We start from the raw sequence: 22,793 nt of genomic DNA, 5'->3' as shown, positions 1-22,793 counted from the left end.
CCAGGCCCTGCTCTGATATACACTTTGGGGAATTTGAGTGCGTTGGGAACGAATTGCTGCATGTTGTACCTATTGCTCTATTCTTTTCTCCTGTAACAACCAGAATTCAGTGGCAGTCACGGAGAATGGAACAACTTTTGGAAGTAACGGGTACTTTACTTTTATCTGGAGACTAACTATTTGCTTTTTGAAACGAGTAATTCTCAAGTATTGTTCCTGTGTGTGATGTGGAATGTATTTGTAATCAACCGTATACTGACAGAAAGCATTAAAACCACCAAGCAAAGAATAAATAATCTCCTAAAAGTAGAAAAAGAAAGGACACCAGAATCAGGTCTCTTCCAAGGCATCATGATATTATCATCAGCATTAAGATTTTGCACATGTGACAGACAAACCCATTGTCTTTCTGAAGAAAGTTCTGAAATCCTTGACAACAGTTCAACAAACATAGGATAGCTCTATCACCTTTGCCAATCATTTATAAAGAAAATTACAAAATAATGACAAAATGAAAACTGACTAATTACTGATCAATTTAATTACAGCCTATCGATAAATCAGCATTTTATGAGAAAAACTGGGGTTTCATTGAAAAATATAATCTGGCATCCATATTCCCACAGCAGGCGTCGATCATTATTTTATTGAACACAAAATTTATGTTTTAATGAAGTTACAATAGGTTTTCATTATTGTAGCTAAACGTACCCGATGGAGGCAGATTGCACAGTGGTTTGGATCCCGCTATAGGCGATCCGTGCATAAAGTGAACTTAAAGCAGAAATTGAAACTCAAAAGCATTTACGGTAAGGTAAAATATTCCTTTTAAATAGTAATATATGTGAGAGCAAAATACAGGGTGGCTCAATAAGTCACTTAACACCCTCAGTACAAGGCCACTGCGGCATGGAATGTGAAAATGGCGATGACCAATCATTGCCTGGCCAAGGGGGAACCACATTGACGCCACCCACACGGTCGGTGGCCATCTTGATGTCCGCCATCTTGAATTCAACTTCAGAATTTTAAATGGGAAGGGGGTCGTGCGACATATCAAAATGGGCTAGAATTTTACGCGAAATGCAATGGTGAAGGTTTTTTCGACGTATCTTTAAGCAGTAAAAAGTTATGACTGAATTCTTGTACCAATTTCCTCCTTTTCGAGGTGTTAGAAAAATGCCTTAAAATTTGTTTAGCGCTTCGGTAATGCATCGAGATCAAAGTGACGTCTATGGAGAGAACTCCTTCTGAACATAAACATTAGCCTTGTCACTGTGAAGGACTTTTAATTCAATGGAAGCGTCATATTGTAAATTGTTCGCCACAACCATTCATAATGCGCAGCTCTTCGTGGATGTATCCGATTAAAATCGTGTGCAATGGCATGCGAACTTCTCTCCCTAGACGTCACTTTGATCTCGATGCATTAACGATGCGCTAAACAAATTTTAAGGCATTTTTCTAACACCTCGAAAAGGAGCAAATTGGTACAAGAATTCAGTCATAACTTTTTACTGGTTAAAGATACGTCGAGAAAACCTTCACCATTGCATTTCTAGTGAAATTCTAGCCCACTTTGATATGTCGCACGACCCCCTTCCCATTTAAAATTCTGAAGTTGAATTCAAGATGGCGAACATCAAGATGGCCGCCTACCGTGTGGGTGGCGTCAATGTGGTTCCCCCTTGGCCAGGCAATGATTGGTCATCGCCATTTTCACATTCCATGCCGCAGTGGCCTTGTACTGAGGGTGTTAAGTGACTTATTGAGCCACCCTGTATAGTTACTGTAAGGTAAAACATGATTTTATTTCACTTTCTTCTTTTGTAAGGAAAAAGAAAGTTATTAACAAACTCTTGCGTTTCTCAACAGTGGCGGCTGGTAGCTAGTATGTTGGGTAGTGCCAACGTGATCAAGAAATCGAACAATTTTCGCTAGCATATGCCACAGAAATCTAATCAAAGAGGTAATTTTAATGGAACTTTGTTTACTAAAATTGCAGACAAAAATTCAGAGTTCCTAAGATTGGTTTATTTTACTTCGCATTTGTACTACTTTTGGCTAATCGCGAAGATAAGGATGCGTGAACACTCACAAAGAACACCGATGCCCAGGCCGAGATTCGAACCCGCAATCCCTGGCGTCGTAGCATGAAGTGCGGAGGTCGGCCAGAGTTTCTAGGAAATAAATGCGACTATTAAAATCTCGACGCCTGTCACCTTTTCCATTTTTTGATATTTTTAAATATCTAAATATCTAAATGTTGGACAGCCAAGTTGTTTAACTTTTAATTTAATATCGTATAGTACCTTGGAAAACGGTGTATGTAATAACGTCATTTGCAACACGTGAGTGTCTGTGTGCGTGAGAGCAAGGGATATATCTTTTAAGGAAGAAATCGATAACAAAAAAGTCTGGATGGCTCTTTAGACGCATCTATATAAATGGTTATATAAATTTGGGGACATTACGTTCGTTCTTGCCAAGTATGCAGGAAAGTATCTTTCTCGCGTATTACTTCTTCAACGAGTATTACAAATCGGTCAGGATTAGTCACTTCTCTGTGAAGTTTGCAACTATGTCAACACAATGCGAAAGCTCTCGCGTCGTGCCAGCCGAAAAGGGGCACGGCTGGTTGTCATATGGCTACCACTGGTCTACCACCTCCTCGCTCGTTAACTGCGAATACTTTTTCATGCCTCCGCGCATGCCTCTGCGCACAGGCCAGATTATGATGGCCCAGAGCAAGTGAGAGAACAGCTGGGGATGCGGTGCAGGAATTGAGCCGGCCGTAAGCTCGAACGATTACGAGATTCGAATCTCCTCGTTCGTTAATGTATTAATTTAACTATATTTTGGCAAAGTGTTTTTTTCTTTTTCTGAGGGTAGAGCCATGGCACGACGGCTCTCCCCTTAGAGCCGCCGCTGTTTCTCAATATTTTTTTTTCTGCACGCATATGTCCAAATCTCTCCAATTGCTATCTCCACTTTCTGGCATCGATTGTGCCATGTTGACTTACATAATTTCATACATTATCTGCAATCAGGAAGTACAGTTACAGATGATAACTCCTGGAAGGAGTAGGAAGCTTGGGACCAATTTTAGTTTCTTTGTTTTACCATGATCTTTTTGTGTTGTGTACTGTTTGTCTGCGAACTAAATAATGTTATTTTCATCAGCAGCCTTTGTCAAATCTTTGGTCATCACTTGGATCACGTAACCCGCAAAATACACTCACAAAATCACAAAAATTACATCGGAGTCATAAAAACAAATGTTTACTGGCAAGAATTAAAAAAAACACCCTGATTGATTTTTTAGCCATTTGATTTACTGCAAAGGTATAAAAAAGGAAAAATAGTTTTAAAAAATGGCACCCTAATAGTTATATCTACAATTAGTATATATCTGATTCCCTCAGCGATGAATAGGGTGTACCTGGAATCCAACGTGATGACTTCACAGCTCTTAGACGCAATGATCTGCCGCAAGGCGGATTCTCCGCAGCTGCCGTCAGTGTCGCCATCTTTCCTCCTGGGTGTCCCGTGGCGTATCTTCTCCTCCAGCCAGTTGAAGCCCGGAATGTCCTGAGCTAGTCGCTTGCCTTTCTCCGCATCCTGGCTTTTCATCCGATCCTTGGAGTCGGTATCTGCCCCTTTAAGAGAAGAAACAGTGAACACAACAAGAATTCCCTCACGCTATGCAAGATTTCATTTTTCCACCAGAAAAGATGTTCCCAATTTCTAAAATCCCTCTTGAAAGTTATATTATTCCCCCAAAATCCCTCTTCAATATTTTCTTCACTAAAAAAACCGTCTAAATTTATATTTACTAAATAACCATTATTAAATCATCTTTCCCGTAGAAAATGCCTCTTGAAACGAATTTTTAGATAATTTCCACCGCTTTATCACGCGAGCATTCTTGAAATTTTCCCCTTTTCAAAAAATATTTCTCTTTCCTGTTTTCCAAAAATATATTTCCGAACACTTTTTAAGCCTGAAGATATAAATTTTCCCGTTTCAAAAACTAATGACTTACAATTTGCCTATTTCCAAATATAAAATTGTTTTTTAATTACCCCTTACTTAATCTTGTGAAAAAAATTCGGAACATTTTAGAAACATGATATAAACACAGCAGAACCTTTAGTTCCAGAACCTAACTTGACTGAAGTTAAAGATGCTATTAAAAGGCTAAAGAATAACAAAGCACCTGGCTTTGATTTAATACCGACTGAGTTAATTAAATATGGTTGGAATTCGTTAATATGTTAAATTCATAAATTAATTTGTTTAGTATGGAATAAAGAAGAAATCCCTCAACAGTGGAAAGAATCAATCATTGTTCCTCTGTTTAGGAAAAGTGATGAAATGAACTGCAATAATTACCGTAGAATTTCTCTACTCTCAACATCATATAAAATACTATCTAACATTATTTTAACAAGACTAACCCCATATGCTAATGAAATTATCGGAGATAATCATTGTGGATTTAAACGTAACAGATCAACTGTAGATCAAAGTTTTCACATAAGACACTTGAGAAAAAGTGGGAATATAATCAAAATGTCCATCAGCTATTCATTGATTTTAAAAAAGCATATGATTAGGTTAAAATAGATAAATTATATAATATATTAGTCGATTTGGAATACCTAAGAATCTTGTTAATATGATAAAAGTATGCAACAATGAAACAGAAAGTAAGATTCGTGTGGGTATTATTGTGTCTGACAAATTTACAATTCATGATGGGTTAAAAAAAGGAGGTGCATTATCTCCATTGCTCTTTAATTTTGCCTTAGAATATGATGCTAGGAAGGTACAAGAAACTAACGAAGGACTAAAATTAAACGGTGTGACTCAGATGTTAGCATATGCAGATGATGCAGACTTATATGCTTACAGGCCGAAACCAAGTGGTAGGTAATAATCAAAATCTAATTATCGATAACAACTCGTTTGAACCAGTTTCCAAATTCAATACTAATACTAACAAATGAAAAATAGATTAAAGAGGAAATAAAAGACAGGCTTAATTCAGGAAATGCATGTTACTTTTCTCTTCATAAACTTTCATCTTCTGGAATAATATCTAAAAAACTAAAAGTTGAAATATACAAAACAGTAATTTTGCCTGTAGTATTGTATGGGTGTGAAACTTGGTCCCTTACATTAAAAGAAGAACAGGAAAATATTTGGATCGAAAAAGGACGAGGAGAGTGAGTGGAGAATGTTGCATAATTTAGAACTACATAATTTGTATTTATCTCCAGATTTTATTAGAATAATTAAATCAAGATGACTTATGTGGGCAGGGCATGTGGCACGAATGGGAGAGGAAAGAAGAGTTTACAGGATTTTTGTTGGGAAACCTGATGGTAAGAGACCAGCAGGAAGGCCAAGACGAAGATGGAGAGTTGAGATGGACCTAAAGCAAGTCGGTAGGGATGGAAAAGAGTGGATAGATCTTGGAGGATAGAGACAAATGGAAGGCTTGTACTGCTGCAGCCATAAACCTTCGGCTTTAAGAAGGCTAGAGAGCTAGTTACATTTTAGAAACAGCATATATGAACAAAGATACAGTGGTAGGGTCTTCGCCTTGTAATCAAGGGGTCCCGGGTTCGATATCCGGTGGAGGTACATAGTGCTTCGGATCTAACCTTAAACTGTAGGTCCGGCCCCGATTAGCCTTACTGTGCATAAAGTAGACTTAAGACAAAACACCAAATCAATCAATCAATGAACAAAGATATACAGAACAGTAGAGATTATATCAATCCATGACCAAAGCTTTCATTACTGATGAGCGATGATGCCGGAGGAGGCAGGGCAGAGGAAGAAGAATGAATATAATATATGGGGGTAAAACTATTCAAATGGAAAAAGGAGTGACACAACAAGCTGCATGCGTTAATCGAATCGAACTGGGCCGTTTGTTTCTCCTTGGTCTGTTGGTCGCGCTTGCGCTGTGAATGCTCTTTTTACATACTGGAGAAGTGCCTATTCCTCTGTGTGCAGTTCGGGTTAATTTCAGCTTGTCACTTCGGTGTGAAACAGTGTCGCGTGTCCCTTTGTCATTTCGGTATGAAACCTCCTTATGAATAACTATTATCGCGGTGCAGTTTGAAATCGTAGAGTACGAACACGCTGAAAGGTTGTTCCAACCCTCTCATGGCAAGCGCCTGCAAACAGACGAGAATGTTTTTGAACTTTTATTTCTGGCGCTAGCAGATGACTCGACAAAGAAGTAATCGTTTTTCAGGGAGGCTTGGTCGCTGGTGCCCCAATTTCTTGTTTTTCTATCTTGTTGAAAATGTAATTGAAAGTGTCGATCCCATCCTCATACAGCGAAAAAGTAGTTTGTTGTGCATTTTTAACTGTGAGAAAAGACGATGGTATTAAAAACCTTGTTGAGAGCGATGAATTTAACCCTAAAAAGCTAACCCGTAGTCTGGCAGACTACGCATGTGAAGCCGTTTTCTTGTTTCACCCCCTTCCACTAAAATCTTTTACTCCCCATCCCGTACCTTCATTTGGATCAGAGAGACTGACAGGGAAGTATTGGTGTCCTTTTACAAGCATTCCTTGAGTGTATTTTTAACGGTTTTTAATTTTACATCGTCTGGCAGACGAAACGTTAGTGTCTACGTACACCAAAACTTCCACAAAACTTCCTAAGACCTTGCTATCATCCTGAATGTGGAAATGCAAAAAACTAATGTACGAGTAGATGCTCAACAACAACAAGGAAGGAAAATCTGTGCATTCTGCCCCTCAAGCAAGAGGAGGATGACCAGATTCTTTTGCTGCCATTGCCCCAAAGCTACGTGTGGTGAACACCAGTCAAAGTGTTATTTTGAGTGCCCACAAGACTTATAGAAATGAAATTTTGAATTCCTGCCATGCTATTCATATATTTTGAAAGAAAATACTAACTTTTGTAGTAAATAAAATAGTTTTTGCAAAATATAGGCTGCGTTTTAATACTGAAGAAATCAGTAGTCCAGCAGACGAATGGTTAGCTTTAACGTTTGGCACAGGACACGTTAGCTTTCACTCCTATTTCAAGATATGGATTTTATTACTGTATTTTCGACTAGAAATATTTCATCCTCACTTGCAGACGACATCTTTCCTCACGCGAAGCTATCTGCAAACTGCGCTTGTTTCCAGTTCAGCTTTCTGCGTGGTCACCATTTTGCGTTTCAAGCACTTGTTTCAAATTGCAAACTTTCTGCTAGTCCAGACCCATATACTTCAGGTCCAAAAGCTTCAAATACCGAAATTTCTGAGCTTACCCATCGAGCGCCCAGCTCGACTGGACAAATCCAGGGAAAGTCTGTAGAAACATGGACGCAACTACGTTGCGAGTTTTAGGTCAGTATTCCGCTGGTATGCGTTCGGTTGTTTACCACAGCTCGAGCTTTTATCCTGCTTGTGATTGATGACGTATGTTGCAACACTTCCCTTTTGAAGGGGTACAAAGACAATTTTTCGCGGAAACTGCTTTCCGTTGGCGTTCCACTTTGCCACTGGACTCGTCTTTAGCGTATGCGCGCTTGCATCGGTGGTCGTGGCAAACGTAGACCTACCATACAAGCAAAAACCACAGGATTTTTTAAAAAGAATCTTTCACAATGTGAATTATGAAATCGGGGCTTTTTTATAACGTGATCACAAACGTTGAATCGTACATAACCCCGCGATCGATGCATTTGTCAACCCGCTTCGCTGATCCCTTTCCGTGAAGTTTGTAGCTGCATTTATTTGCACCCTAAGATTCGTCACTATTGCGAGCTGATGCTAAATTTAAGATTTCTCCATATTATTCATCCTACAATACTAATCAGTTGTCCATCTTGCGTTTTCTCACTTGAATTGGCTTTTGACCATTTTTACTTGTTTGTTTTCATTCCAACCTTGTCAACTCATATTTCTCTATCTCTCGGAATAGGCTTCCCATTTGATGTATGTAGAAAGTACGTTGTGTATAGCATTTGCAAGCATATTATTTGTTACTTTTTAGTGTAAGTATTGTTATAATCTTTGACAAATTTGTTCAACCTTTGTACAGTGCCTTAATTCGGTTATTGTGACCTTCGAACGCGTGCCTGTGTGCGGATGGAACTATACCACTTGCCGGCGAAATCGGATGCGCGTATCTCCTCATCTCAAGCGTACCGTACATTTGGTAGCTTTCCTAGCCGAAGTTCAGGCCCATAGCACTCTCTCTATGAAGGCATGTAAATGCACAGAAAGCTATAAATGTAGCCCCATTAGAACTAATAAACAATAACTAATACCGTCCGTGGTCATATCCATATTGCGAATGTCAGTATAATGATCCATGTAAGGAAGGGTAAGAGATTATGACCTGTATTATTATTATTATTATTTTTCCAGACAATTATGGGCGCTATTCACCGGATGTTTACATTTCTGTGCTTCCTTGGCGCGGGCGGGGACTACACTTCCTGTTTTGAAAATAACATTGAATTGAAAGGTGTAAAAGTAGTGTCTTTGGAAAAGGCGACAATATTTGTGCGGCTTTTGGTTTCAACATGAGATAGGGAACAAATAATTGTTCTCAGATATCTATGCATCGTTCTCAGACAGACCCGATACGGTAAAATCAGTGGATTCATGAAGTAATGCGAAAAGATTAGACACAAACATGAGAGAGTAGACTCTGCAGTCGGCACTTCATCAAATAAAATGAAAATATTTTACGTGTTTCGGAAATTATAATTGTCTTACGCACATGTGTTGACTAAATTTTAAATTTGAAACTATTTATAATCATATTACAACGCATTTGCATTTTGGTTCTTGATAAGCGCTTGCTCCATGGGCGTCGGGAGGGGGTGTCGAACGGATCAGTCGACCTCCCCACCTCCGCCCTTGAAATAAGCATCGTTCATTTCAAGTTACAAAAAAGCAGGAAGTTAGTTGTTTTTATTGTTAATAACAGAAATGAAGTTCACTTGGTTAGTATTCGAACAGAGTAATCAATGTAAAATATGCATTACATCGAAAAAAATGAGTGAAAAATACAGGAACCAGGTTATAGTTTCATATTCTACCATTTAATCCAAAGAATAAATGGTTCCACTGTTTTCAGAATTCGAAAAATTATAATTTTAGATGAGGTCACACAATATAAACTTTGTGAGTATTCTTTTCTAACTTCTAAAATCCTTTCTTGAACGACACTTGCAAAACTTAATAACAAAATACAATAACTAAAAGTAAAGTGCTCCCCTGTGCATAGCACCACGTCATGAAGGCGTATAGGGATTGTGGGAGTAACGCCCCACACTTTCTTGATCCGGTCGTGAGTGGGGGTGATGTGATCAGCATCACGACCCTGACCGCCTTTACCACCCAGGGTTTCCCCCAGGTACCCATGTTATTCGACGCTGGGTGGGCGCCGGGGCCGCTTCCAACGTTAGAAATGTTCCCGGATTTGAACCGGCCGGGGATCGAACCCGGGACCTTTAGCATTGTAGTCAGACGCGTTACCGACTGAGCCACCACGGCCATACAATAACTATGAAATGTAAAAAAATAATGGAAAATAGTTGTGCTGGATATTCACTCGGCTTGTGGATCGAATAGCATGATAATAATAAACAATAATAATAAATTTCGAATAAAATTTATTGAATTAATAATAATAATAATTATAATCGTAGTAATTATTAATATTTTTTACTATTGTAATCGAAGTATTTCAATGTTTATAATTAATGTAAGCTTCATTTCAACCTGCAGAAGTCTTTTCAAAAACGAAACTGTTGGTAGAAGATCAACATTGCTGTGGAGAATATTAGCAGTGTGATGTTAGTATTGTCCCTTATAACTGGAACTTCCCAGTTTTTTCGAGGTAATTTTTCTCTCTATATCACTTAAATATTTTAAGTGATCCAATTTGTATCCGATCTTTTATAACAAAATAAACTCAAAGGCAATCTGTATTCCACTTGTTTACATTGGGAACTTGGCAAAACTGGAAGTTCCATCCCCGCCTTCGACAATCGAATTGTCAGATCGATCTTTTTTTTGTTTACTCAGGAACATCCCTCATAAAACAAGTCTTCGAGTTAAGTCCACCCAATGTTTTTCAAAGGTTGGCACCCCTGCACTTACTCACATAAATATGACGGTTTTAATTAGTTCTGTCCTGTAGTTATCCCAATTTAATCTGTGATTTCCAGCAATGGCACTAAAGCCTTTATTTTCTGCAATACATATGGTCAAAATTGTTAGAATTAAATCTCTTCTGTAACTCTCATTTTAACCTGTGATTGAAACATCACAGCGATTGCCATCACTGATTCTAACCGCTCAATTTTCTGCGATGCAATCCACAGTTAAAAAAATAATATGGTTGAAATTAGCTCTGTCCTGTAGCCCAGCAGAGTTAAACCTGTGATTGAAAAATCACAGTGATTGCCATCACACTGACTGTTTTCTGCAATGCAATCTTCGAGAAAGCTGTTAACCTCTGCAGCCATGGCATGACATTCTGAAGCAGAAAACTCACGCTGAGATTTTTCTAAGTCTTTGATGTAAAAAAAAGGGGGGTCGTAAACACGCCTTCCACAGCAGCATTCGATCACGTACTACAGAACAAGGGAGTGAGGGGCGCCGAGCATTTGGCACTTCCAAACCGACTGACTTCTTTTAGAAGAACGTAGAGGGCAGGAACAAAAGTAGACACGACAAACAAGGCGCCTTAACAGTGCAGTAAAGAAGGACGAACGTCATTTAAACGCAAAACCTGACAGCGTAGCTATCGAAAACCAGTCTTGAAATTTGAAGTTCGTAATTTATACGTTCTCCAAGCCCGGTTCATACAGGTGAGTCAAATGAGCGGCAGCAAATGTCCATTGGCGACGTCATCTTGCCATAACGTGCACTTTTGGAATGCATGAGAAAAAATGTACTATATAATGAAGCAGAGGTTCTATTTACAAACTGCTATCCTCTTGTTTATTGTCAAGGATCTAAACGCCAAAATATACAAAGTAGTATTTACATTATATGGCCCTCTGTACTGAAAGAGCAACATAAACTAAGAAATTTTTAGAATAAAATCCTTCGAAAAATCACACCTAAGAGAGGAAGAAACAGATGGGTAGGCAGTTTTGATATATTGGGTTGATGCATAAGTTCGTAGCGTTTGTTTTTTGATATGGCAACACTGCGGTGTTGGGAGTTTGTTTATCGTTTAATGTTCATCAATTGGAGTGGCATTGTTGTGCTTGCGAATACGGATTGAATTTTACAGATTTGAAGAAAGACGGTGTTATTTATGGGCTAAAGAACAATAGGTGCCCATTGGGGGAAAAAACATTTCCGACATATTCTTCTGTCTGAGTTTAACATAAGGACAAAGGCAGCGGAGGCGGCTGGAAACATTTGTCCCTTGTACGGGGAGAATGCCAACGGGGAAAGCAGGGCAAGAAAATGGTTTTGCCATTGCAAAGAGGGCATTTTTGAATTAGCGTTTCTCCACGTCCAGGAAGACCATCGGGCTATAATCAAGACAGTTTAAACGCTTTAATCCACGAGGATCCACATCAGTCGACTCGAGAATTAGCAAATGTGATGAACTGTGACCATTCAACCATCGTGCGACATTTGCATTCCATGGGTAAGGTTCAGGATACCGCATGCTTTAAATGAATTATAGGTTTTGTTACAAATGAAGCAACAAGCAATGTGGATGGGGACGGATATAAAACCGGATGTACGTACGTGCTGCGTGGATCGTTTTGACAGTCGTCTACGGAAGGTGACGAAAAGTAGTTTAAGGTGAACAGTTCACTTACGAATTCACACTTATATGAGTCTATGTGCTAACAACGATAGATACGTGTACTCTTTGTAATCAACACGGTGACAACGCAACAACTGGCGTTGTAGAAGTTTATTATCCTGTGTTTAAAATGTTTTAGTAGTGTGAGAAGTGCCTCGCCTCTTCTCTACTTTCTGCCCGAATACCAAACACAATGCACGAAGTATATTCGTGGATGGAAATACATCAGTTCTCTCTCGTGGTTGCTACATTTTACATTTTTTCAACACTTGTTGCTTGTAAAAGACTGCAACATTTTTTTTTGTTGGAAATAGGATTGCTTTCAGCTGAATAGGACTAACATTTTTGGAAAAAACTGCACTCTTCCTTCATAACAGAGTTGAAAATTAATTGTCAGAGTAAATTACGTTGTCTATGAAGATTATGTAAGCAATAAGCCAATGTAATATACATGTAGATAACACATATAGATGGAAGTCTACGGCACATTACTGGGAGCGACCAATAACATCGTTTAAATGTCTCTTTTTACAGCACGTTTGAATGTTTCCTCAAACACATCTATTTCTGTAATTTTCTTAACACAAGTTCTTTCACAACAATTTAAATTATGATAATTGCATATGTCATACAATTCAACAATAAGTGCTTTGAACTGAAAATACCACGAATTAACATAAATTGTCTATTTTGCGTTTATGACGTCACTTTCAATTTGATGATGAAACCAAGATTTTCAAGTTGGTGACTTAAAATAATAATAGTGTACATGCATGTATAAGCTCTTGTACTGAAGACATTAATGCATTACAAGCCAAAACAACATTTGAAGATGCTAAGACTTCATTTTAAGCCAAGATCTACTTAGCTACAAAACTGATTTTGCTATTGGAATAGCCTCCTATCACACAAAAAATTATTAAGTTACTGAAAAAAGTTAGTGAAAATTTTAGGCTCAACAGATATCGAATCTGGGTCTTATCCATGTCAATATTCTCTCACCGGCCCGTAAGCTATTCTAAGAGGTCAACTACTTTGATATAGTTACCCCAATTGCAGGGAGATGACACTAGTTATTCCATGTCTGAAGGTGGTTTTCTGAATTGCTGGTAGATAGCACTAGTTGTCCCAGTCCCAAGATGGCAGATAGTTGCCTCAAGTGCAAGAAAATGGCACTAGTTGTCCCATGTTCAAAGGTTGTCACAGGTAACTTAATATTGGAAAATACTTGGCATGGAAATAGCATAGACAGAGGGCAAAATAGTATAATTTAGGTGAAGCCAGAGGTTGGCTTCATAACTTAATTGCAGAGTACTGGTATGTCAAGGACACCCGTTCTATCCCTGGTTGAACCTAAAATTTTCGGTAAGTTGACATTTTTAACTTTTTTACTTATGGTCTCTTGTATCTCTACAAGACTGTTACTTCACACACTGAAATTAGTGTCTTATTGTTAGGGAAAAAAACGAATCATCTAGAAGTACCTGATTTTCGGCGCCTCCTTTTCTCGACTCCGTCATTGCTGGCATCGTTTTCGTCTTCTTCGTTAATACTTCTCCTCCACTTCCGTCTTGGCTTGTCGACCTCCAGGCGTTTCCTCCTTATTCTTCTCGAGAGTGGTGTGTTGGAATCTTGGGGTGATTGGGATTGATGCCTGAATCTGGGCTCGAACGGCACCGTGTCCTCGTCCTCTAAACAAGCCTCCAGGTCTATCTGCAACTCGTCAGAGTCTCGGGTGTCTGGTGTGTCGAATTCGTTTGTCTCTCCGTCGTAGTTGTCGTCATCTGAATTCTGATTCGTGAAACAGCCATTCGAGGTTTCCGACGCTTGAAGTTCCTCTTGAGCCTTCGCGTCACCCGGCTCTGGACCTTGATGTGCCTGAGAATCTTCACCTTTTATTGTACTGTCGCCATCACCCGTTCTGCTCGACAAATCTCGACACTCGCCCACACTTGCGTGCTCCACTTTGTATGTCTTCGTACTATCATTCGCGACTTCAACTGATTTCTCCGAGGTACTACAATCCATGACTTCATGACTTGCCTCACCTTCCTGTGTCTGCGATTTGCTCTTCTCCAGAATTGTTCCGCCTTTCCTTCCATTCATGTCTACACTCTCCTGCACTTTTGCCACTTTCTCTTCCCTTGTGGAACCCTCCACAATTGCTCTCAATTCTTCCTCAACTCTCATTAGTTCCCTATCTTTCTTCAACTTTTCATTCTGGATCCCTTCCGCTTCAAAGAACCTACTGCCTGCGTCTCGAAAACTGTCACTTTCGTTTTCATCGATGGTTCTCTTGTAATATTGTTGATAACTGTCCACACCTGTGACAGGTGCATTTGATTCTGACTGTTCTTTTGATTCGTCGCGTTCTTTCGAGTCATCGCCGAGATTTTCTACAACTTGTTTATCCACGTCCAATGTGTTATGATTCTCATTTACTTCTTTCTTATCCATCTCTTGCAAATGGTGTTCCTCCCAACATTTCTTCACTTTCTCACACTTCTCATTAACCTCTCTTGAAGAATAATTATATTTCGTTTCTGCTACTGATTTATCTGTGGTATGTTTTTTATGTTTCTTTCTTTTATTTTTATCCAAGTTTTTCGGATGGTGTTCTTTAGAAGATTTCGTCACTCCTTCGTGTTTCTCATGATCCGTTCCATTTCTGTAATCTTCTAATTTATCATCGCTGGATTTCTTACGTTTATTACGTACTTCTTGCTTGTCTGTGAATTTGAGATGAAGTTCTTCAGAATTTTTCTTCCTCTTGTTACTTTTCTCAGAATTTCCCCTTGATGCATAACTATCTTTCGTATCATTTTCACCTAGTGGCTTATAATGAATATATTTCTTATCTTTATTCTTTACTTCTTCTTTATCTGTTTCTTTAAGATTGCTATCTTCAGAAGACCATCTCCTCTCGGGTTTCTCGTCATGTTCATTTTTCAAATGATAAATCTTCATGTCCTTTTTACCTCTTTCTTCTCCTGCCGTGTCTTCTAGCAGTTTTCTTATTTCTTTTTTATTCGTGCTTTTCGCATGATGTTCATCTTTAGATTTCTTCTGTCTCTCGTCTCCCGAATTCTCGTGAAATTTTATATGAGTCCTGTTTACGTCTAGTATATCTGTGCTTTTCGTGTCGTGTTCCTTGGAATATTTGTTTATTCTTTCGTATTTTTCTTCAGTTTGGCGTGTATTGTCTCTACTGTAATTCTCTGTGGAAGATTTATTCTTCGGATATTCCATATGATCTTTTTTTCCGTCTTGTTTATTAATATCTTTCATATTGTGTTCGTCAGACGATTTTCTCTTTTCTTGTTTTTCACTATCTCTTCTTGACAATTGACAATCAGTCTTCCTCTTTCTATGCTTTTCCTCTTTTGGCTTATCTTGGAGTGATTTCTTTTCAGTTTCTGGTACTTGTTTATCAGTCTCTTTGGGATTGTGTTCACGCGTTTTTTTCTTATAGAATTTTTTATCAATATCTCTAGGTGCTTGAGAAACTTCTGAGTTCCTTATGTGTTTTTCACGTCCTGACTTATCTTCTAAATATTTCTTCTTTATTTCTTTCGTGTTTGTATGTCTCGCGTGGTGTTCATCGGCAGATTTCTTATATCTCTCTTTATTCTTACCAATTTCCTTGGGTGTATAGCTATCTCTTGTATCATTTCCGTGTTTATCGGCTACTAATTTATCATCCAAAGAATATCTATGTTTCCTATTCACGTCTTTCGGATGATATTCATCAGAATAGTTCTTTTCACATTTTTCATCGTGTGACTTTTGCTTACGACTCTCTCTTGTTACTTCCCTGTCTCCTACAGCTAACTTATCATCACGAGATTTTTTATGGGTCTCGTCTGAACCTTGTTTACTCGCGCCTTTCTTTTTCCTTTCGTATTTTTCTTCACCGAAGACTTTTGTCTCACTACTGCAATTCTCTGACGCTGATTTATCTTCGTATGATGTCTTACATTTCTTAACTTCGTCTTTTTCTATGCTCTTCAGATGTTTGTCCAAAGGCTTGTTTCTCTCGTGCTTCTGATTAGCTTCTGGCATTACAGGACTGTCCTCTGAGTCACGCTTGCGATTTTCTGAATCTCTTTTATGATCTCTTCTCAATTCATGCTCCTCCACCTCGTTATGTTTAGTATCATTCATTTTCCATTCATTTTTGGATTTCTTTCTATTGTCAAAAGTCTCTTCATTATGAGTAATTGTTAGTCCTTTTTCATGGTTTTCAGATTTTATCCCCACCTGATTATCATGTCTAGTGGATTCTGATAATTTAGAAGGAATTTGTGTTTGATTTGTGCAGTTTTCTCTAACAGGTGATTTTTCTCCAATATTTTGTGGCTCGTTATCCGTGTGAAATTTAGAATCCTTCACATGGAGTTTAATTTGAGTGCTATCACTTTTGCTATTCTCGTGTGTATATACCTCATCGTCACTTAGGTTTCTATCACTATTATCTTTTTCATCTTCCTTTACTTCAGATCTATTGCACTCCACAACATTATTCCTGCGTCCTTCATTGACTACTTCTATCTCTGATGACTGTGATTCATTTCTACGTTCTAACCTTTCTATCATTTTCTCCTTGTCCAGTTTCACCTCAAGAGGGAGAACAGTCTTATGAGAAAATGCTGCGAAGTTTTCTGTGCTCAGATGTCTCGCTGATTTCACCCTTCTTGGTTTAATATTTTCATTTCTTATTACTCGCCTAGATTTCGTTACAAGATGGAATTTTCTCAAGATACTTTGTCGGAAACTTTCGTTCTTGAGTTTTCGATAGATCATTTTGCCCCGCACGCTCGAGTTACTCTTCTTTGTGTACATTCGCCGAGGTGGTCGATTTTCAGTGGATTCGTAATGAACATTTTCTTGATCAAGAATATTTTCCCCAAATGTATATCCTTGAACGTTGTTCCCGTAGGTTGGTACTTCCAGCTGATCCTCTGTGTAGTTTGGTGAGACCTCGATTTCATTTTCATCCGGAACTTGGAGTGTGGCCTTCAACTGGGGACCTCTTCTTTTTCGTCGGTTTCCAACTGCAGATATGACTGGTGCATTTTCTTCTCCCGTCTTCGTCGCCAGTACAAGCTCGTTTGTGCCTTCGTCGCCAAGATTATCGACAACAGGGACCGTGGGTTGCTGCTTCTCCTCATTAGAGATAATGTTCTCATCTGGTGTTGGTGGTGGCTTGAGCGCTTCTATGGCTTGTAGCGCTAAACGCTGCTTCCAATGCAGTTTCTTCCTTCTTCCTCTACGAGCTGGTGGAGCTCTTTGCTTTGTTTCTTCTACGGTTGAAATATTCTTCGACACGTCTTCGTCGATCGTTTCTTCGTGATCGACTCCGCGGTCGAGTCCTGTCTCTTCGATATGAGCTTCCTCACTAGGCATACTTATTCTTGGTGAAGGCGATTCATGGGCTCCAACTGACTCGCGTTCTTCATTTCCGCTCTGTACCAGTACTATAACACCGACGTCACCTTCACTGCCTACCATTTTCTCATCGCTCTCTAGCAAGTGCGAGCTGTTATCTTTCTGCGTTTTCGTGCCTTCCGCTTTACCGTTTTTTCCTGAAGCGTCCAGTTCATAATTGGCAGCTCTGCTTTTCTCAACGGCAGTTTCAAATTGCACCACAAGGCTTACGGCTGGGGCATCCTCAATCACACTTACACCAACCTGCGTCTCTACCTTGTCCACCACTGTTGTCTTTTCAGAACTGTTTTCACCAGTGTCAACAGAGATTATCACACTCTCTGTGCTAGTCCTAAATGCACTTTGCGAGTCTGTGACTTCCAAAATAAAGTTGTTTTCATTTTCAAGACCTACGTGCAAAACGTTTTCACAAACTTCCTTTATAACATTTGTAGAGGAACTATCACATTGCTTGCTTAAATTATCATCTTCGGACACTACATGTGCGGAGTTATCGTTTCCATCGTAGTTCTGAACATTCGTGCAATCTACTGGAATTTCTGTTTTCACCAATTCTGGAAATATGACTTCATTGTTTTGGTGTAGGTCACATTTCACTTCAACTTCACTCCTTGTAGGTATAGTACTTACTAAATGTTTGTCGCTAATATGTGAATCAAGTGTCACCGAGTCTTCGTTAACTGACTGAACAGTCAAAGAAGGTTCATCTAGTGCTCTGTCTTGTCTTGCATTTTCTTCTACCAGTTGTTCTGCAACACAACTTTGCACTCCAGGTAATGATTTTGAGTTATCTTGGTTTTCCAGAAAGGTCTCAGAAACTTTCACCTCTTCCTCATTCCCTGGCATTTTCTCGACTATTTTCCACATTTTATTTTCGTTCCTCAGCATGAATTTACTTTGATAATGCTCACTTTTCTGTGCAGGTGGAGCCGCACTGTCAGACTTGCGAGAACGTACAGTATCTGCTGACCCCCTCCTCTTACTAACCTTCTTCAACTTGGCTGACGCTGTGCTAGGTATCGTTGGTTCGGACTTCCTTCTGTTGTCGGGACACACCGCTTTCTCTTTCACGGCTATCCTTCTCAAGCAGGAAAGCTTCTTCGGGTTACATTCTAGTTTGGGTGGGTCTTCTATCGTGGGAACGAACAGCTGAGACTCCGACTTTCTTCTCTTTCTTCTTTGTCCTGCGTTGTGTGTCGACTTCCTCGCCGCCTCCTCTTCTTCTTCTGACTGTTGACTGTAAAACGCCGGCGTTGTGATTGACGGTTCGGACAATCTACGAGTCACTTTGTATCCTTGCACGTACGGCGAACCGTCAAGGCTCCTCGCCTTTCGTCCTGCAGCACACGTTCCGCGGGCACTCTGAACCTCCGAGAGGTTGCAAGAGGAGAGGGGCGTTCCGCACATGTAAGCCATGCTCTTCTCCTTGTAGTTCCGTATGATGCGGAACTGCTCGCAAACGTTCGGCTCCTGACCGGTGTCCTTCCCGCACTGGCACACCGTCTCTATCAACTCCTCCTCGCATATATCCATTAGGTCTTCGAGGTTCACGTGCACAGACTGTCCCTCCTCGCTGTGATCGGACACTTCCTGCTCCTGTTTTATGCTCTGGTTCGGGTACAAGTAGTTCTCCTGGACCCCGTCTTCCGGATCGTCCTCGGATTCGCAAACGTCCACGTAGAGGCTCGATCGCCCCACGAGTTGGTCTTCGTTCACTTCACCGCGAATTTCTTTCCCTTCTAACACGTTGGGGATCCGGGATTTGAGGTACTCGTGTCCGTATAGAGATTCTGGCAGTGTCGCGTCCACCTGCATCCGATCGGGGAAGTAGAAGTAGTTTCCGAAGTACGGGTACCTCTCCGTCTGTTTGTCCAGGCCTAGGTGGTTGTCGCTCAAGGGGTAGTCGTCGAACGGTATGAGCTGCGGAGGGTCGTCCCTCCTGATCTGGTAGCTGCCGTCGCTGCACGGAACCACGGCGCCGGACTTCTTCACCATATCCTCCAGCCGCTCGAGGATGACCCGCGGTTGCTCCAGCGTCTCCCTTCGCTCCTTCTTCTTCCGATGCCTCCTGCAGAACTTCCAGGGCTCCGCCGGTAGAAACTGGCTGCGGATGTGCGACTCGCGGCTGGCCGCGCGCCGGCACGCCAGATCGCGCAGCAAATGGCGCTTCGCCTCTGTACATTTGGCACTCGTCTCCCTGAGACTCTGGTCGTCGCAGGATGACGTCACTCGTACGTCACCCTCGGCGGGGAGCGTCTGGACATCTGCTATGAGCGGCTCCCCGCTCCCCTCGCACGCTTTCCCGAGTTCGCCGGCGTCGGGGGAAAACTGCTTGCACTGCATCGCCTGCTCGTGAGGCGGGATGCTGGGTCCATGCATCATATCTCACGGGGTCGACTCGCTCTCAACATCCCGGCGCTGGCCAGCATCTCTGAAAGCAAGACAAATCGAGTATTAAATCAATGTAGTCACATCTTTATGTTGACATAGTCACAAACGCACGAGGGTGACCCGGGAATGTTTCCGGAGTGCGACCTTGCAATCGAAGGGCAATCTGGAGACAGACGCTGTTGTGTAGAGACGTGTTCATTGCAGTTGTCAAAGTGGGGGTATCATGTTTTCGAAAAAACATCTTTTCTTGCGTTTTGTGATGGCTTATCCTATCTTCCTATGCTATAAACAAAACCATTGTATCTTCTGTGTTCATATCTCCAGACGCCCTCAACACGTCTTCCCTCAAAAGCATCCAGCTCCGGACTGATCAGTTCGATCGTCAACTGCCATAAAAGACATCAGTGTTGCCAGATCGAAGCAAGGTTGCCACAACAGTGCGAATCCGCGAACTTTTTTTTTTAAATCACCACTTCACCGATAGACAGTTCATCTTCCTAGCATATGTTGTAAAAACAATTAGCCTTGAACTTCAGATGGCATTGTTATCTGTCAAGCAGCAACAAAAATACCATCTCTAACAAAAGGTTAGGTTAAGTTTGATCAGTTATTTTTCTACTCACTACTCCAAGAAGGCGTGGGCGTCAGCAGTGAAGTGTCTGTTGATTAAGCACCATGAAACCAAGCACAATAAATGCACAAGACAGTAAAGAGAAGCTTGTAAAGCATGAGTGATCCGTCACCCACCACTTCTGTAGTATCAAATACTAGATGAAGAACTACCGCTCGCCTCCTTCAGCTGTTTTGAAGATGAAAGACGAGCGCGAGGAAAAGAGAAACGCCGACTTTAAAATAAGAAAAATGACACGAAGTCAACCAAGAAGGAACATGAAATCGATCATGCTTATAAAATATGAATATCTTTCGTGACATGCCTGAACATTGCAGATTCCGTTTTGTCTCGCATAGTTTTTCGCACGTGAAGCAATTGATGGATTTAAATTATATCGCGAGAGATGAAAACAAAACTTCGAAACATTAAAACAAAAATCAGGTTGTGAGAGTAAAGCGGGCATGCACTGCAGCAGGGTACAGATTTTTCTTACTGAAAGATGTTAGAAATATTAAAATTCTTGCATGAAAAACTGAACCTGAAGCCCATACTTTTTTAAAAAAATGTAATGTGGATCATACCTACAATTTTCTGGTACTTACTTTGCGTCACTTTTTAGGTACGTGCGTTAGTAACGCGTTACCAAAATTACATAAATAATTGTAACAGGGTTACATTACTTTGAGTCAGAACTTAAGGATCTATCTATTTGGCAGTGACGAAACATGCTTTGCTGTCATTTTAAACTTGAGCGTCTAAAGTGACATTGGAAAAACATTCACTACAGGGAACTAAGTGACAATTGTGTAAACAACAGTTTCGACTTTCGATTTCGCCACCCATGTCCCAAGTTCGAGTCCCGCCCTGAGTCTGGGTGTTCCTTATGAGTATCCTTTCATCAATTTAAACATCACTCGTTCTCATCGTCGTGGTGGTAACGATCATGGAAACGTCGTCGCCTTGTAATCAAAATGTTTCGGGTTCGATACTCGGTGGAGGCAGATTCCACTCTAAACTGTACCTCCACTCCTGATTAGCCTATATGTGCATAATGTTGGCTTATAACTTACACTTTGGCCAAAAGTGCTAAAAAAAAAAACGGGTATGGGCGTCGCCAGAAAATTTTGCAGGGAGTTCGGGTCGTTGACTGTCATGTGTGATTATCCAATATTTTTTTTTCAATTCACACACTTGAAACACTGAAATGCATAGGTCCTCTGTTTTGTTATTAACCAATAATTACCTCAGGGGAACTTTTATTCATAAAGTTTACATTGCGCGAACTGTTATAAAAATCTCAATTTTTTATCCAACGTAATTTCTTACTTTCGTTATTGTGTCGGAATAGTTAGCTGAATTTGTTTTTTTATCGACAAAAAAAGTTGCTGTTATTTTTTCCCTAATTAAAAATTAACGAAGCAAATTTCCAAGGAATTCGCCTGACCTGTTCGATCCTTACTCCTCGCGGGAGAAGGATCGGGGGGCAGCGGAGGTGTTGGCCGTTTACTCCAGTTAAAAAAAATAATTAAAATAATGCTCTGAATTCTACGTTCATTACGACAAAAATCCCCATACTGCAATGTGCGAAACTCCATAATTACAGCGCGATAGTGTTGGCCACTACACTTGCATACAATGGTACAATTTGAGTTTACTTAAAAATATCTAAATGAAAAAGAAAAAAATCAGTAAGTTTCTCGCTTCCCTCTCTATTCTGTTCATTACGGACACTGGTGGCAATTTAGAAAAAATGAGCCGATTTGACCAGAATTACTAGAAATGGGGCACCTGCACTTAAGATCGTGCTTAAAGTTTGTCTTAAGAGCAGCAAAAGCCTTATCAATAGCTGCTTTGATCCTCTTTCGAAACTCGTGCTTCCTTTTGAGAATTGGTAAGTCGATTTCGCATTTCGGATCCTCTTTTAGGTTTCTTAGAAACCCACATACCTCCACTTGACGTTATATCCGATCCCATTCGTTCCTTTCGAGTGATTGACCCACAGTAATGTATTCTACTTTGAAGATCAAGTATATTATCTTGTTTACAGGAAGTGCGGAAATTTCGGCAAGAATTAAACAAACAAAATGCAAGTAATAATAAGAAGGGTACTATGTACGCGATATTTCAAAATATTTAACTTAAACACAGTCTCCAACGGTTACTAAAAGAGACGGTTTTGTAACAGCTACGTATTAAGCTGCAAATAACCTTGGATGCTTGTGAAAGGTAGTAAAAGAATAATAATCTTTACGCACTAAATATGCACGCAACTAAAGATTTTCACACGCATCGAAGTTCGTCTGCGTTATTTAGCATGTCACAAGGTTAATTACGTCTTTCTTTTTTGAACAAAAATTAAGGAATAATAACCTTATGTAATGCTTTTATTATAGCCTAACACTTCCATTATTCTTAACAAAATTTGGGAAAATTTCAAGGACGTAATCTATATAATTAGGTTGAATATTTCTCTTTTTTGAACCGAAATTCACAAAACTAGCACCC

The 22,793-nt window shown here is 40.1% G+C and overlaps 1 protein-coding gene across 6 annotated transcripts in view; it reads right to left on the bottom strand.

Annotated features, from left to right (window-relative positions):
• The window catches only part of LOC145988546 (uncharacterized), a 193,963-nt gene that overhangs the window by 69,132 nt on the left and 102,038 nt on the right, over nucleotides 1-22,793 (bottom strand). For 5 of the 6 annotated variants that reach the window (XM_083123468.1, XM_083123466.1, XM_083123470.1 and 2 more), the window contains exons 3-4: nucleotides 13,321-19,715; nucleotides 3,443-3,659 (exon numbers count right to left, since the gene is read on the bottom strand). In XM_083123468.1, coding sequence (XP_082979594.1) covers nucleotides 3,443-3,659; nucleotides 13,321-19,666 — 6,563 coding nt within the window. In that variant the 5' untranslated portion in view covers nucleotides 19,667-19,715. The remainder of the gene's footprint in view (nucleotides 1-3,442; nucleotides 3,660-13,320; nucleotides 19,716-22,793) is intronic. The other variant, XM_083123471.1, reaches the window with a different exon arrangement.

The sequence above is a fragment of the Lepisma saccharinum genome, chromosome 6, assembly GCF_977018435.1.
Source record: "Lepisma saccharinum chromosome 6, izLepSacc3.1, whole genome shotgun sequence".
In the NCBI taxonomy this organism is placed as follows: Eukaryota; Metazoa; Arthropoda; class Insecta; order Zygentoma; family Lepismatidae; genus Lepisma; species Lepisma saccharinum.
This window is presented reverse-complemented; position numbering and strand designations above follow the sequence as displayed.